This window comes from Elephantulus edwardii, unplaced genomic scaffold, assembly GCF_000299155.1.
Source record: "Elephantulus edwardii isolate Elephantulus edwardi_28Jun2011 unplaced genomic scaffold, EleEdw1.0 scaffold00073, whole genome shotgun sequence".
Lineage (NCBI taxonomy): Eukaryota > Metazoa > Chordata > Mammalia > Macroscelidea > Macroscelididae > Elephantulus > Elephantulus edwardii.
The window spans coordinates 13,999,780-14,017,007 of record NW_006399823.1 but is presented as its reverse complement, the minus strand read 5'-3'; the positions used below and the strand labels follow the sequence as shown (position 1 = coordinate 14,017,007).

At 39.7% G+C, this 17,228-nt stretch overlaps 1 protein-coding gene across 9 annotated transcripts in view; it reads right to left on the bottom strand.

Annotated features, from left to right (window-relative positions):
- PARD3 (par-3 family cell polarity regulator) overlaps positions 1-17,228 on the bottom strand; it is an 869,174-nt gene that overhangs the window by 22,981 nt on the left and 828,965 nt on the right. For all 9 annotated transcript variants that reach the window (XM_006888934.1, XM_006888931.1, XM_006888932.1 and 6 more), the window contains one exon: positions 8,220-8,340. In XM_006888934.1, the coding sequence (XP_006888996.1) occupies positions 8,220-8,340 (121 nt within the window). The remainder of the gene's footprint in view (positions 1-8,219; positions 8,341-17,228) is intronic.

Below are 17,228 nucleotides of genomic sequence, written 5' to 3'. Positions count from 1 at the left end.
TCCAACTCCTTGCACATTTCATTGTAATATTTTACTTTGTCATCCCACGTTGCCTTTTGAAATCTTCTATTCAACTCTTTAGTATCTTGAATTCTTCCTTCTGCTTTGGCTTCTCTGCACTCCAGTGCAATTTTCAGAGTCTCTTCTGACATCCATTTTGGTCTTCTTGAACATTTACAGGTATTTTTTATTTCTATTCAACAGCATACATTTTTAATTAGAAACACCCAAACTCATCAGCACCATGTCCACTGTGACTCTTGTTGACCACATGCACACAGAGAATGAACTGCATTCTCTTAAAAACCCCTATGGTACTTAATAAAGTCAACTTCATCATTTTGTGAAAAACAAAATGGCATTTCTAGAAGACATTTCATTAACTGATAAATAATTTTTTTCTTTGTACAGGTAAAAATATTACACATATGTACATACACACATGTATACCAAACTGACTGCCAATGAGTCAGAACCATAGCTCCATCAGGTCTCTGAGGCTGTAACCAGCAGGGGAGAGAATGGTTCCTTTTCCTCCTGAGGAGCCTCTGGTAGATTCAGCAGGGGTGTCTTTAGGTTGCCAGATCAACTCCCTATGGACTAGGCCACCAGATAAGCACATGTATTTGTGTATATGTAGTGTAGAGGCAGCATCATGGAGAAAAGATTGAAGAGATTGTCAATGATTTCACAATGAAAACCTACCGTAACAACAGTCAAGAAATCAAAAGACATGTTGCATTGGGAAAATGCGCTGTCAAGGAGCTCTATCAGTTTAAAGACTGAGGTGTGCCTGATCCAAGCCAGGGTATATTTCAGCTGTTTCCTAGGCATCTGAAAGCTGGACAATGAATACAGATGATGGAAGAAGAATGCAATGCTTTTCAGTTGTGGTGCTGGAGAATAGTACTGAATATGCCACGGACTCTCTAAAGAATAAACAAGTTTGTCTTCGAGGAAATGCAGCTAGCGTTCTCATTAGAGACAAGGATGGTGAAATCTTATCTCATATACTTTGGGCACGTTGTCAGGTGGGGGCAAGCTTTGGAAAAAGACATTATGCTCGTAAAGGTGGAGAAACAGAGAAAAAGAGGAAGACCTGCAACCTTACCAAGATGAATTGACACAGGGACTGCCACGTCAGAGACTGTGAGGATGGCCCAGGATAGACAAGGTTGCCTATCAGATCTGTTGCTCACGGGATTGCTATGAGTCATTATCAATTGGATGGCACTTGAACAAATTTTCACAATACATCCAAAGGCATGTATAAGGCAAGACCAAAACCAAATCCACTGCCACCTAGTTGGTTCTGGCTTAGAGTGGCTCCACAGGACGGAGCAGAAGTGCTCCGAAGGTTTCTGAGCTTGCACATCTTTATGGAAACAGAATGCCACTTTCCTCACACAGTGTGCCAAGTGTTTCGGAAACACCAGTGTTTTTGTTAGCAGCCAACTGTTTCAGCCACTGGGCCACCAGGACCACTCAGAGCATGTACAGAAAATAAAATATCAACAACTTGTATGCCTCAAATGAAAACCCATACTGACAATGATGAGGCTGTTGATAAAACAACAATAAAAAGATCAATATTTCTTTGAGAGTTAGAATCCTGACTTCAACAATTCAAATACGGTAAGCCTAATATTACTTGCATATTATAAAATAGGCACATAAGTATTTACTGGAGGGAGTGTAGAATAAGTTGCATGCCATTAAACGGCGTAAACAGTACAAATATTGCTTTTAAAAATGGTCACTTGCTAATATTAGTGATCAGACATATTCATAATTTTTCTTCAAAACAAAGTTAACTTTTATCTGTCTTTCTTACCCTCCCATCCCTCTACTTCCACACCATTATCAGACTATATACTTACAAAACTATCGATTGAACTCTTGTGGGTCCTGAATGCTGAAAAGCTTAATTGCAGCTAATGATATTAGTAATAGCTGAACATCTGCAGAGCCAACTAATTTCCCTCATAAAGTTTTTATAAATGCATATTTTGGTCTTAACCCAGTATGTCTCCTCATCTTTCCCAACCAGTGCCTGGATCTATTTTTGTCCCCACGTTAACATTTCTATTTTAAGCACTAGGTACATTGACGATGGCAAGGGAGCGCTGTAAAACCAGCTGGGCCCTCTAGTACTAAGCGGTAGGGGGGGCCCCAAAGAAGTCTGGAATTCCCATGGCCTGAGGCCTCTGAACACAAGAACCCACAAGGCAGAAAGGTGTTGACTGGATGGATGTGTCAGGAGGCTGAATAAAAGGTGCTCAGTGACTCTTCCATTGTATAAATGATCCCCTTTGCCACACAAAACAGCCTTCTCTAGGTTTCTTGCTAAGGGAGAAAATTTCTCCAAGGCAGTTAGCTCAGGAGGAAGTTCTCAACTGAAGCCATGGAGGCCCACAGGGAGGCAATGATGGTAGTTACTCTTTGTAAGTTTGTTGGGTTGGTTTTAGTTTTGGGGGTTTTTTTGGGAGGGAACGGGGGTTTGTATGTTTGTTTGTTTTAACAAATAAAAAAGATAGAAATAAAAGACATTTTCTCAAGTTCCCTAGGTTCTCGGAAGGCAACGTAGGAGTACAGAGTGGTTGTGGACTGTGGATTGGCTTTCCAATTAGAGCAGGCAAAACTCTAAAAGGGAAAGAAGAGCCATTAAAAAGTCCAAGGAAAGAAAGAGCAGAGCAAAGGACAGATTTTATTTGTATAAGACAGACAGCTGGGAAGAGAGCTTGCGGGGAGAAGACGATATTCACATGGCAGAGTATCAATTTTCCATCTGAAGGACTAAACTGCTTTCAGTCACTACCAACTTGGGATGGAAAGGATTTAGCAATATAGCTATTAAAGGCTCCATTATCCCATCTATCAATCGTCTCAGCCAGCAAGTCTCCTTGTGGGCAACACTCAGGTATCTGCAAAGTTTTAACAGCATACTGTACTTAGGTCTGCAGCCTGCAATTTAATTCTTTTAAAAGCTACACTAAGTCCTGTCCGTATCGGAGCTCTGTGATAATAACCCTAACCTCAGCTATTGTTCCATTATCTTAAGGGAAGATTTAAAGCAACTTACTGCTTTATTTATGTTGCACCTGGCACTACATGGGGAAGAAGGCATTTCCCCTCCCCCCCCCCTTCAATCTTTCTCTTACTCAACATGGGAAGAAATCACTTCAGTTATGAAGCTAAGGAAATTTTCTGGGCCTCTGCTCATCTAAAGACCTTTTGTGCCACAAATCAGCTCCCTCAGGCCCAAACATCATTTTGAACAAAAGCACAGGAACAGGTGCATTCTGAAGCACTAGAGTTCAGGGGGAACATTTTGAAAAGTGGATGAATTGAAAAGGTCTACTTGGATGAATTTTGTGCAGCATCCTCCTATCTCTGTAAAGTAATTGGCTGGGCTATTTTGCTATATGACACATCTGGCTATACTTTGTGTGCGGGCATTTCCAACCAGCACTCCAATTTTACCTAATACAGTCTAAGTTGTGCATGCACATTGAAGATGAATTTATGACTCTTTACAACTAAAATGATTACACACCATTCCAGTGGGTGAGATCATGCGCTCATCCTTTCCAAACAAAGTGATTGTTCAAGGTCAGGATACATATGAGAAAAAGAAAGGGAGGAGGGGGAAACCCCCAAAACCAAACCCAAGGTATTCAAAGCTCATTTTATGGAAATAATAACCACAGATCAGGCTACATTTTAAACAACTGAGCAGCTCTTATTATGGCAACAGTGAGAATCAGAACTAAAATTAATATACTAAGAGAAATTACAGTAATTTTAAGTTCATTTACATGATCAGTAGAATGGAGAGCTCATGGCGAGATCTCAATTGTTTGAACATGAAAAAAAAGAAAAAGAAAAGGTCAGCTTCTGACCTACAATTTGGAAATTATTCCATTCCTAAGGTAATCAGCCTGTCATCCAAATAATTCCCAGCTCACTCATTGCAGGAAACAATAATACAAGGCAAGTTGTCTGTCTAAAGTTGCTATGGCATTTTGATATACAATAAATTGGCCTATGACCTTCAGTAGTTGGGTTTCCAAATGTACAAGATTTTCTGAAAGGTTTCCCCTAACATGATTGTTCGTATTAAGGAGTAAGTAATACAGAAACATATGCCAGCATATTAAATTCATTGCTTTTGTTTGGGGGGGGATGGGAAACCCAAAACAAAACCAAGAACATCAGAACCGCCAAATCTCCCACAATCTATAAAGGAACCAAAATGGCTATCAAATCACTTTCACATCTCCCAATGTAAAACATCTGGAGCTCAGAAGCAGAAAATACTCATTTCGCCTCAAAGAAACATAAAGACCTTGCATGTGGATATAATGTCGCCTACCAGAAATAAATTCATCAATCTTAGTTCCTAAAGATGTATTTTTTTTTTCCTGGTTTTCTTAGTTATATAGTTAAAACATATTCCAACTTCAAAAAGGAAATTTTTGAAGCCTTTTCTTGACTACCCCAAAGTGATCTGGATATTGCTTTTCTATGCTTCTCAACATACTAAGGCTGTTGTTTGTTAGTAGTTGAGCTGATTTGCACTCATGGTGACCCCAAGACATCACAGCAGGCCTGCTCAAAGGCTCTAGCGTTTTGGAAGCAGAATGCCAGGCTTCACTATCAAGGAGCCTCTGAATGGGTCTGAACCAACAAGGTTTACGTTTCAATGCTTAACCATCTGTACCACCTATCCTACCATGTCTAAACTGTGCAATATCCCTTTACTTTTTCTCAGGTAGACTGTAGAGCTCTAAGAGTATTTCTTCTCCACCTGTATCTCCTGCATCAAATAGAAAGAGACTAGAGCAGCATTCGATAAATTTGATGCATTAACCAGTTAATTAGTGGGTACATTTTGTGAAGAGACTGGTTTGAAAATCAGATTCCCAGAAGTGAAATGGCATGATGTCATATGTTATGGTGTAAACGATGGGAAAGAGAGCCCACTGAAAGGTGTTGCGAGGTTGAAATTCTGTGTGTGTGTGTGTGTGTGTGTGTACACACCACTGCTGCTTTCTCCTTCAGTTAGACATTATCTTATTATCTTTTTGGTCCCTTTGTTCATATACATGCAGTTCAAAATATTTACCACACAATATAAAATAAACCTGCTTTAAGAAATCTCATGGGTAGGGATGAGTCAATTATGCAAACAGTATAAACAAATTAAGGTAATTCTCTGATGTTGCTAAGGAGCCCTTGTAGGACAGTGGTTAGCCTAAAGGTCAACACCACCAACTGAATCTATCAGCCACTCCATGAAAAAAGATACAGTCTATATCTTGGAAAATCTATGGGGAAGTTCTACCGTATCTTACAGCATCATTATGGGTTAGAATTGATTTCATGGCTTGGTTTGATTTTGGTCAAGTTGTTACTCAGCAATTACTCCATATACTTGATCTTCTACAAACAGTAACTAAATCTTTATTTTAAAACAATTACATTAGTAAGTAGTATTATTGAATACAACTAGAGAGCTTTTCTTAGATGTTAGGTTACTGAACTCATTTCATAAGCTTCCATATTCAGACTAAGGGTTTTTATCCTCAAGACATTAGCCTTATAATGCCAATTACTTGTCTGAAGTCCTGTCCACCTCACCTAAGCTAAGGTAAAGCAATTTCAATTAGTACTCCTTCACCCATTTTTCTTTCCCTTTTCAGCCATAGAATTCACCTTTCTCAAATTCCAACTTGACCACTGAATATGACATCATGACCTTGCTAAGCTTCTTACTTCGTAGAGTTGCCATGGGCATAGCAAGTTTGCGGATCATGCAGGACCATATAGGTCATCTAGACTTCTCAAAGTTAAGTAACTTCCCTGATTTTCTAAGAAAAATTGGAGGACGTGTTACAACTCAGATTTCTGGGACCCTCACTCAGAAATTCAAACTCAGTAGGTCAGAGGCCAGGTCCAATACTGTATTTATAAAAATTTCCAGGGTGAAGGTCAAGGAGCTGATCGGAGGACCATGCTTGAGAAGGTCAAATGTAAAGCAATGCTTAAATGTGCACATGGAAGTTTCTGTATTCAACCAGAAGAACTTACTATTTTAGTAATTTAGTAGCCTCTTAAATTTTAACAATGTTGATGTTCATTGTCATTGAGGAAGAATTGACTCAGCTGACCCTCCACCAGATTTTCAGAGGAAGTAGAATCATATGGGAGGAGAATGCCCATCTTTCTCCCATGGAGTTGCCAGTGGATTTGAAATGCATGCCTTTGGGTTGGCAACACAGCTCCATACCACTAAGCCATCAGAGCTCCCATTTCAATGAAGAGCTTAGTAAATAATGATCAATTATTTACTCTAAGACTCTTGATTTAGAAGAAAACTGAGGTCCAGAAATCCAAGTCCCTTGCATAGTTGGTCTACGCTTCTCATTATAGCTGCCTCCTCCACACTTTCAGTCTTAAAGGTTTAGCCTACATTTGTCCATTTATCTCCCCTTCTCTCCATCATGATCAACCTCTTAGTTCTCTTTTAACAGAGTTTCTTTCATTGGAGAACCAAAGAAATAATTTTTTTTTATTCAAGCATTTTCTTATATTTTTCTTCTGCTTCAACTCTTTCAAATGATCTCATGTAATTACCACGTTATGCAAATAACAGTGGCAGTCTACATATTTTGCTTTGCTAACCACACATCCCAGGTATTTGCATGACTGCTCTATGTTAATTTTTTTTTTATAGCAACACATAAAAGAAAAATTACAAAATACCTTTACGGCCCAAAGAGAACAGGTAAGAAGGGATGGGCATGATTAGCAAAAAAAAAAACAAAAAAAAAACAAACAACAAAAAACCAACAAAGACTAAGAGGACATGAGGATGATTGGCAACAAATGAAACAGAACAAAATGTAGAAGGCACACACATCTTATTTCTGGAAAACACAGTAGATATGCAACATTCAAAACTGATTCGCCATTTTTGAACACTAATCTCTACTTCAGTACTCAAAAGCCGTATCTTGGGCTTTGACATCATTTAGAACGGGCCACTTCTAACAACTCAGCTCTCAAAAAAACAAATTCATCACTATGCCCTAAGCCTCTGCCGCTACCCATATTTTACCTAACTTGTCTTTTGTCATCTTATTTACCCTTAAAGCACTTATCTCTCTTCATATGTGCAGACTATCAGAATAATCCTTCCTGGAGCTGCACTTGCCACCCTCACACTGAGTGACTGCACCAGGACATGGACCATGGTGCCTTCCTGGATTTCCTTTCATTTTCTCAATTCCAACACTGAATCCAACTTTAAATTTTCCCTTTCATTTGTTTCCTAGTCAGTCCTCTAAGCAGTATTGGCCATCGTCTTATTACCATGTTGATTGGACTTACTGAAATTCACACTACCCTCAGGTAGGCTCTATACCATAAGTAGTTTATTATCCATAAGCTAAGCGGCTATTATTAATTTCTCACACAGGTTCTTCAAAACTCTCATCAACTCAGAACCCCAGAGCTATGCCAAGGCATCTTACTCACAGATATGCCATCACTTCTAGTGCAAAACACAAGGTCAAAACCCAAGTCTGGGCTAGGTTCTGCAATATGGGTATGCTGTACTGTGAACTTTCAACTTGATATTTTGGACAGGGAGAAGTCATTCAAAGTTTTCCTCTAAAAGATCACTCTGGCAAGCATAGGGATATTGGTAGATAAATCAGAAGGTTGTAATATATACACAAAAAGAATAAAATAACAAAGATTGCTGAATAGTGGTACAGGATAGGATAGGATTCTGATCTATTGTTCATAGAATCGCTATGAGTCATACTTGACTTGATGGCACCTAACAACCACCATCACCCGATATTTGTTCAACTAATTTATTTTTGGCTCTTTATTATTGAAAGAAAAACATATGTATAGAAAAATTATTTACTAAATGCAAAAAATGGAGCAAAAATTGCTTTTTCCTATGACTTATCATAAGGCAATGAATTCAATTATGCAATGGACAGATGGCGCAACAAGCTATAAAATAAAATTAGCAATGATGAAACCCAGATGGAAATAAGGCAAAGGTCAATAAGTTAAAGGTCAAAGGGATCTGGCTCCACCTTGTCTCCTTTTCACAGAGAACTGAGATCATAGCTTAGCGGCCAATGCTGCTGCCAAGTTCTAAGACTATTTATTGAGCCGAACAGCCAAAAACTCACCCAGGGTTGTTCAAAGCTATATGTACGTCGCCGATCTTCTACATCTTCATCCTGTTTTGCTTGTTGAAATTCCTGCCTCAGTCGCTGTATCCGATCATGATTGCTGGGAGTCGATCTGCTGCTGAGAGAGAGAGAAGGGGAAACAATGAACGTCCTTCAGAATTATAATCTGTGATTTACAGTTGCCAATAATGAAAATGAATATCTGCTTGCTGTGAAATGATGCTGCTTAACAAGAAATGAAGTTTAAAAAACAATATCTGAGCATTTAAAGCTTGTTTTCATTTGATTCACTTATGATTAAGTCTTAGAGAAGACTTATCCAAGAGGGTATTATTTTTAGATATTCTCTTGAATGTTGTTTTTTAAAAGCCTCATTCACTTTCTGTAATATGGCAAAGTGCTAACAGGGAATTTTTTTTTGAAAGGACGTTACATATGAAGCCAGAAATATCAAAGTCTAGTCTTAGCTCCTCTACATCCCTAGATTAAGACACTTAAGGCATCCGAGCTGTGGTTTCTTTATATACCAACTAGAGAGAAAAATCGCTTTTGCTCGAAATATCAAAGTTGTAATAATCAAGTGAGTTAACACCATAAAACACAACCTCACCAGTGTGTAATATTATTTTCATATTGTCATTATATGAAGATCCCATTTATGAGTCATCAGAGGGTCTTTATACATAATGCAACTCTCAGAGCTTACATGAAAAGCATTTTTAAAATAAGTTCGGGTAGCAGTTTGATTTAACCATTTCGTTAATGTTTCCTTCTGTTTGTACAGCATTGCATTTTATTTTATTCTCCTAGAAGCCTATAACAAAAGTACAAAAGGTAATATTTTACACATACACATTTCACCAATGAAGAAACTGACACTAGAAGAAGATAAGTGATTTATCTGAAGTCTTTCAGCTGGCTGATGGGGCACGTGAGATGAGAGTCTAGATTATTCTAGATTATCTGGCTTCTGTTTCCAGCCATGTATTATGACAATAAACCATGTATTTTATCCCAAAGCTCCTCCTCTAGAACACCACACACATTTTTAAAACAATGCTTTTGAAAGAGTAATACAGATCAATGACAAAAATGAAATAGATGCGAATCTCACAGCACTTTTGGTTCCTTTCCTTAACAGGAAAGCTATGCAAGTATATCAGCTCCATTGTCTGTCCAGAAAAATTTCGCACCTCTTAAGGATAGGAACCAAGGCTTATACACCTACTATCCAATCCCTAGAAGAATGGAAAACTTATTATGAGGAAGATCAGATCTTGTGGGAAATACATTGCCCTGGTGACTCAGAAAGTGGGTCTGGATTTTGTTGGCTGTGTAATCCTTCTTGGGATGTCATTTAGAAAGTGGAGCTTGGAAAGTCCATCATAGGCAAAGGTATACAATTCTCTACCTACCATCTATCCAAATACTGTTGTCATTGAATTGATTCTAACCCCAAGTGTGCAGGGTGGAAATGCTCCCAGAGTATAATCAGGATTGAGACTTTGGGAAGATTGTCAAGCTAGTCTGCTGAGGTGCCTTTGGATGGGCTCAGATTGCCAATCTTTTGGCCAGTAGTCAAGATCTTAACTGTGCCACCCAGTCACCATCTGTCTACATAGACTCCCATATATTTTGAGAGGTTCTAATCGCTTCAAATCATCAAACCGAAAGTGTGTGTGTATGTACGTACAGGACCACAGTAATAATGTTCTCCAAAATAAGTGGTACTATTTCCTTATTAATCTCTTGGGTCCCTGTTATCATCACCCTATGAGTTTTATTATTGCTTTGTGAATATCCTGCAGATTATTTTTTATTATTTTCCCAGCCAATAAAAGCTTGCGAACTCTTTGTTGTTCTTCTGACAAGTCTTTTGAATGAATCATCTGAAAACATCAAAGATGAACAAGTCTGAAATGTGCTGCTTGACAACATGAAAACACAGTTTCAGAACTTCCTCTCCACACTTTTGAGTCTGGCAGGTGGTGGTTCCCATTGGTTTTTAAAAATTAAATACAGCATTTATTCTGACATATAAACTTTCCATAATAGCTAATGCTCAGTCTATAGATGTAGTGCCCAGTCTGGATGGAGCCCTTACTCTCGGTGTGAAACTGTGATGGAGAAGGCAGGAAAGTGGTTAAATGCCTAAGACATGGAGACAGAAGAGTGAACAATCATTAATCTCAATGTCGTCTTTCCAGCTGTGTCTTCTTTTGTTCCTTGTACACTTCACAGCTTTTAATGTGGGGCTTGTAAGAGACTTGACTGACAAAGTGTTTTACAAGTCTAACCAGAAATATTTCTCTATTATTTTCATGTCTCATAGATAGTTTTAACCTCATAATTATCAAGTTCATGGAGTTCAAACCATTGATGAAATCTGATCCCCTACTATCTGTGACTGATAAGAGAGCTTAATCGCACAGGAAGAGAAGTCAAACTGCATTCTTGATTTTAAATTCTGGTGACCTCAATGTTTTCTAAAGTATAAAACAAGTTCTTGAATTCACTTCTGCACTAGTTGCCAAATCTGAGCAGGCAGCAAGACCACTGTTTCACCACTCTGTATTTTCTTGCCTTTTTCCTATGCTCCAGAGAAAGCCAATTGACTTGTCTGAGACCAGCAAACCCATTTTAGGATTGAAGCTGGAAAACAGGCTGCAGTGGTTTTCATGATTGATGATAACTTCCAAAGACTGGAAGACCGTCAAGCATCCTTTGGGAACAACAGTTGGCAGTCTGAAGGTGAAATCCTGGCTTCCAGAGATGAAACTATTGCAACTGCTCAGTTCTGTTTTCTCGAGTTTGTCTATACTCAGCCAATAAATTCACATTTAGACTTCTAAAGTTGGTTCAACTGCCAAGGAAGTTAAAGGAAAGTTTAAATATTTATTAGCAACAGTGACTAATCCCTACATACTCCTATCAACTTATATTTAGATTCACTGCCAACATGAAGTTGCTCATTATTTTTTTTTTTCTTTTTGTGAGGGATAAAATAAAGGTATCACCTAAGTCAATCAGATGGATGAGTGAGACAATATAACTGGTAATGGGGAGTCACTAAGTCATGACTTACACATGGAAGAGAACTCGAGAGACGGTTTTCTGAGTAAACAGTCCATATGGAAAAAGCAAGACTGTTTAAGATATCAGCATTAATACTTAGTCCAACTGAATGAAGAGAATTGGTTTGGTTTGCATACTTGCTTGATTAGGGGTTTTTCTGGGTCTTCCTTTTCTTGACAAGATTGAGGAAGGGATCATCAGATGAAATACTCTGGAGAATCCCAAGGTAGACAAACATGATGTGACCTTGAATTATATGGGATTCAGATCTTTGCCATACAGAATTATCTGCAACCTCTGCTGTCCGAGACACAGAACTAATACAATTAAGCTTCTGAAATTTCTGATTCCACTACTGAAATGCACTTTGCAGAAACTGCTGAAAATACCAACTCACGCTAGATGCTGCAACAAGCTTCTCTGCAGGTCAGCACTGGAGCCCGTCTTACATGTGTTACAGGAACAGGGATGCTAACCCAATCATGTCCTTACAGTAGAAAAAGAAACTTGGCAACACTGATCCTCACACACACTGTGTGACAGAAGTACCATTCAGCATATGAGCTAAAGATGTTGACTCCTGAGACTCCCCTAATTTACATATTCAGATTCAGTAAGGAATCTCTGGTGGCTTAGTGGTAAGGAATGGTGTTGCCCACCCAAAGGAACATGGTTTGAATCCACCAGCTGCTGTGTGAGAGAAAGATAGACAATCTCCTCTCGTGCACTTTACTAGCTATGAAAACTTGTTGGAGGGTCAGCTCTGTGTTGGTACATTATAACAGTGCAGGCTCCAAAAATCCACATATATGTAGAAAGAAAGAACTGCAGGTGCTACATGGACTATACTTTGAGAATAGGGTCTAGTTGGCTTCATTTAAATGCATACACAACTGCCATTGATTCAATTCTGACTCTTGGTGATCTTCTATTGGGCTTCCAAGGCCGCGAATCAGAACAGAGACAGCCATCTGTCTTGTCCTCATAGAGAAGTGCTGATAGATTAAACCTGCCAACCTTTCTATTAGCAGGCTTCACTGCTGGGGCAAATTAAAGTGCCTAACAAGCTCAGTGGTAAGAAGCTGTACTGAAACCCTGAAGTGGCTTGAATCCAGCAGCTGCTCTGTGAAAGAAGGATGAGGAATCTCCTCCCATACAACTAACTGCCCATGAAAACCTGCTGGAGGATCAGCTGTGAGTTAGTTCTGGCTCGAAAGGTCCCCACTGCACTGGGGCATTCACTTACATCTTATGACAAGGGTTGGGAAGCAGAAATAAAACTCTTGGTCTAGAGGGTCTATCTAACCCTTACTGAGCTTGAATAGTTTGTTGTCCTGAAGAGATACAGCCCAGTGATGCCTTCACAATTTGTTATGGAGTCCAAAATATAAGAGTTTCTCCAATTAGTAACACTGGCTTATTGTTGTTTTCCTTTTAGGTAAGTAAATAGGGAGAAGCCCTGGTAGTGCAATGGATGAAGCTAACCCAAAATCAGTGGTTTGACTGTACCAGCCTCTCAGTGGAAAAAGGACGAGGCAGTGTGTTTCTGTAAAGATTTATAGACTCAGAAACTCTATAAGGCCATTCTACCCATTTGTGTAGGGTCATTATGAGTTGGGATCAACTCAACAGCAGTGGCTTTTTTTGTTCTGGAAGCCAAAATGATCTGCTGCATTACAACATCTACATTATATGCTGCAGATACCATCTTCTTTATCTGTTTCTTCTCTAGCTGTTTATGCATTACACCAAGATAAGGTCCCTAGTAACAACCTCAAGAAACAAATAGTAAATACGACATCCTGGGCACTGTCCAGATAGCCTTGTCTCTGCTAAAATTCCTGCTGGTGCTGGTTCTGTTTCTGTAGCACGTTGGACATAGCAGTCTGCGGACTTCAGGTCTGACCTATCTTCTCAGGCCACCATATGCCGAAGAGTTGTGATGTGACTGATTAATTCTGTATGGATTAAAAATACTTTGACATTTGCATTTTTTAATTATGCAAAAGAAATCTGGGGACCTTGGAATAAAAGACATAGCTTTCCGATCCAGAACTGAGAGGAAAAGAGAATAACAACTCCATTTGTTTTTTGTTTTTGTTTTTGTTTTTTTAAGTAAGAGGTGTCATTTTGGTATACACTGTCCTTCCCAAAGAAGTCCCTGGGCAGTGCACAGGGATTAGTGTCTTTGGCTGCTGATCTAACGGCGGGCAGTTCAAGTCAATCCAGAGAGGCCTCAGAAGAAAAGCTTGCAATCTGCTTCCCAAAAATATGTTATTGAAAACTCTATGGAGTGTGGTTCTGCTCTGGCACACAATGGAATCACCATGAGTCAGAAACGACTTGACAGCAACTGTTTGGTTTAATTTCTGTTCCCTCCCAAAGAAGAGAAACAGAAGGGAAGATAGAAGAGAGTGACTTTGACCACGCTTTGCATGTTGCTCACAGAAGGGAGAACAATTCTAATACCTATTCCAAGGAAAGAGGGGCTGTCCAGGATGTGTGGAAAGCAAGGTTGCTCATAGTGTTCGTCCTTTAATGCCTTTTCCTTTATCTTTCCAAATTCTACCAAAATGACAAAGAAATCAGGCTCAAATTTGATGACTTTTATCCTAACTACTCAAGTTCACATTCTTCTCCTTTCAATGTTATCCTTTGTAAACTGATTGTTCTTCTCCTCTCCCTCCCTTTCAAGTCATCATTAATGATTATTCTCTGAATCAAGCAGTATGATTACAGAACCTTTTCCCTCCCATTAAGTTCTGTTTTGATCACATCCATTTGTTGTTGTTGTGTTGTTATGTGCCCTCGAGTCGCCTGTGACTCATAGCGACCCTATGTACAACAGCCCTAAATTCCGCTCTGTCCTGTGCCAATCGCACTGTCTCTGACACTCCCATCCCAATTATCCCAGTCACTGAATCAATCCACCTCATAGAGGGCCTTCCTCTCCTGCGCTGTCCCTCCACCCTCCCAAGCATGATGTCCCTCTCCAAGGACCGGTCTCTCCTCACAACATGTCCAAAGTATGTTAGATGGAGCTTCAGAATCCTTGCCTCCAAGGAGCCACCCAGTTTAACCCTTTCCAGGACAAATCTGTTTGTTTTCCTAGCAGTCCATGGTATTCTCAATACTCTTCTCCAGCGCCACAGCTCAAAGGCATCAATTCTCCTTCTATCCTCCTTGATCATTGTCCAACTCTCTGATGAATAACAAGTGATTGCAAAGACCATGGCCTGTATCAGACGCACCTTAATCTCCAAAGAGATACCATTGCTCTTCAGCACTTTGGAGAGGTCCCTAACAGCAGTCTTTCCCATGGCAATGCGCCTTTTAATTTCCTGGCTGCTGGTGCTAAGAGTGTTGACTATGGAGCCAAGCCAACTAAAGCTGTGTACAATCTCAATCTCTTCACCATCCATCCTGATGCTGCCAATTGGTCCAGTGGTGAGAATCTTTGTCTTCTTGACATTGAGCCTCAATCCATATTGTAGGCTGCAGTCCTTGACACTCTGCAGCAGTCGCTTCAGGTCTTCCTCAGTTTCAGCAAGCAGGGTTGTGTCATCCGCATAATGTAGATTGTTGATAAATCGTCCACCAATCTTGACCCCCACATTTCTCCTCATAGAGCCCAGCCTCCTGGATAATCTGTTCTGCATATAGGTTGAAAAGGTATGGAGATAGGATGCATCCCTGGCGTACACCCTTCCCAATTTTGAATATATATATATATATATATATATTGCATGCCACTTCAGCCAGGCCAACTACATCACAATTCAGCAACTATTCATTCCCTCTGCTTTTGACTCTGTGGGAGGAATACATGCTCACATAACAATGATGGAGAGACTTTAAGGCCCCATGATACCTGCCTTTTGAAACCTCTGTGCAACCCCCTTCTCCTTTAGAGGGGTAGAACCAATGACTGCTTCTAACCAATGAAATGAGACAAAAGTGATGGGATGTAGATGATTATGTTTATGTCACTTCACAAGAGCATACTACCTACTTGCTAGTTTCTCCCCTTTCCCTCTTGCTAACTTTGAAGAAGGAACCTTCTTATAGCTGTAAGAAACAGTTAGTGGCCGGCTGATGTTTCTTTAGTTGAGCTTTCAAATGAGAACCTAGGCTGGCTGATACCTTGATTGTAGCCTTGTAGGATCCTAAGTGAGAGGATGCAGCTGAGCTGAGTCCAGGCCCCAGGCCCACAGAAAAAGACATACAAGTTGCTACTAGAAAACAAATACTCCATTGTTGTTGGCCTTGGCTGTGTAGCTTGTTCTGACAAACAGGACAATAGCAGATATGATGCAAACAAGGGTATGAAAACTCACTGCAAGGTAGAGGTATGCTCCTGTATTTCTACTGTTCATCATGGGAAGATAAATGTTCATCATATTAAAAAGATAAGAGCTACATGGAACATATCTAGATTCAATCAGTAGTTTAATTTAAGCTCAGAAGAACCCAGCTCAGTTAATTCTCAATCTATCTATAGATATCTGTTATTGTGTTGCTTCTGTTGTTGGCTGACCCTCTGGTGGGTTTTCAGAGGCAGTTAATCGCAGAGCAGCTTGCTGGTGGCCTTGAACCATGTGCCTCTGGCATTGTAATGCAGCTTCTTGCCACTAGGCCATCAGAGCACACAGAAATCCCCCAAAACAAATGTTTCGTTTTTGCTTGTCATTGATTTTTTAGGCTATTTGTTATGCAGAAACACTATGGCAAAATTACTAATGAATTCTCTAAACAAACCTTCCTGAAACACACACACACACACACCACCACCACCACCATCACTACCCATCATTACATCATACAAACAGCACTGGGCCCATGATATTTGGGTTGTATATATTTGGAGTAAATGGGAAGGGGGGGAGGGGGGAAATGGCCTAGGAGCAAGAAGAACTGGGCCATACATATCCTTTGCTGGAATCAATAAATACTGCCTGTAGCAAAAGTATGTAGGGTTAAAAGAACAACATAAAAAGATATTAGAGGAATGAAATTTTATGAATGAATTTCACCACTATCATTTATATAGTTAGTCATTGCAAAGTTCTGGTCTCTGAGAAAAACAGCACAAGATGTGACTGAAACATGTAACTGCCAGATTTTAGCACATGAAACCAATCAAATGTACTTTTGACAGAACACCAGTTTATGGTCAAGAATGTTCTGCAGAATCTAGCCAAGTACTTGCCTTCGCTCCTTTTGTCAATACTCCTATCAGCTCACCAAGAATACTTTGACTTGGTACATGGATAACTAAAAATTAGCCCTCAAGATAAAGGCAAGGATATGAGAGTTTTCCTAGAATGTGGCAGAAATCCACCTACCAGCTAGGCCATCTTGTGATACTGAATTCAAGAACTCATTCCCAGTTCCATTTTCTTTCTTTTTTTGCAGAGATTGATGGCCTGTGAGACTAATCCACCACTCACAAGGAGATGTTGTTGTTGTTGTTATGTGCCATCTAATCACCTGTGACTCATACTGACCCTATGTCCAACAGACCTAAACCCTGCTCTATCCTGTACCAATCTTATTGTCTCTGACACACCTACCCCCATTACCCCAGTTACTGAATCAACCCATCTCATCGAAGGGCTTCCTCTCTTGCGCTGTCCTTCCACCCTTCCACAAGGAGATATTTCTGGTTAAAATTCACCTCACTTCGGATCTAAGACTTGGCAGACGTCCTTTAAATGACCTGTTTGCAAAACAGGTACATACTAAGGATTTTTGTTCTATGTCATATTATATCTTTGACCATTTAATTTTTTGTTGTTGTTGTTGTTATCTACCTCTCAGCCTTGTACATAGGGTCGCTATGAGTCGCAGGCGACTCGACAGCACATAACAACAACAACAACAACACCTCTCAACCTTAGCAGTTTACTTTTTTGGCCTATTTACAAATGT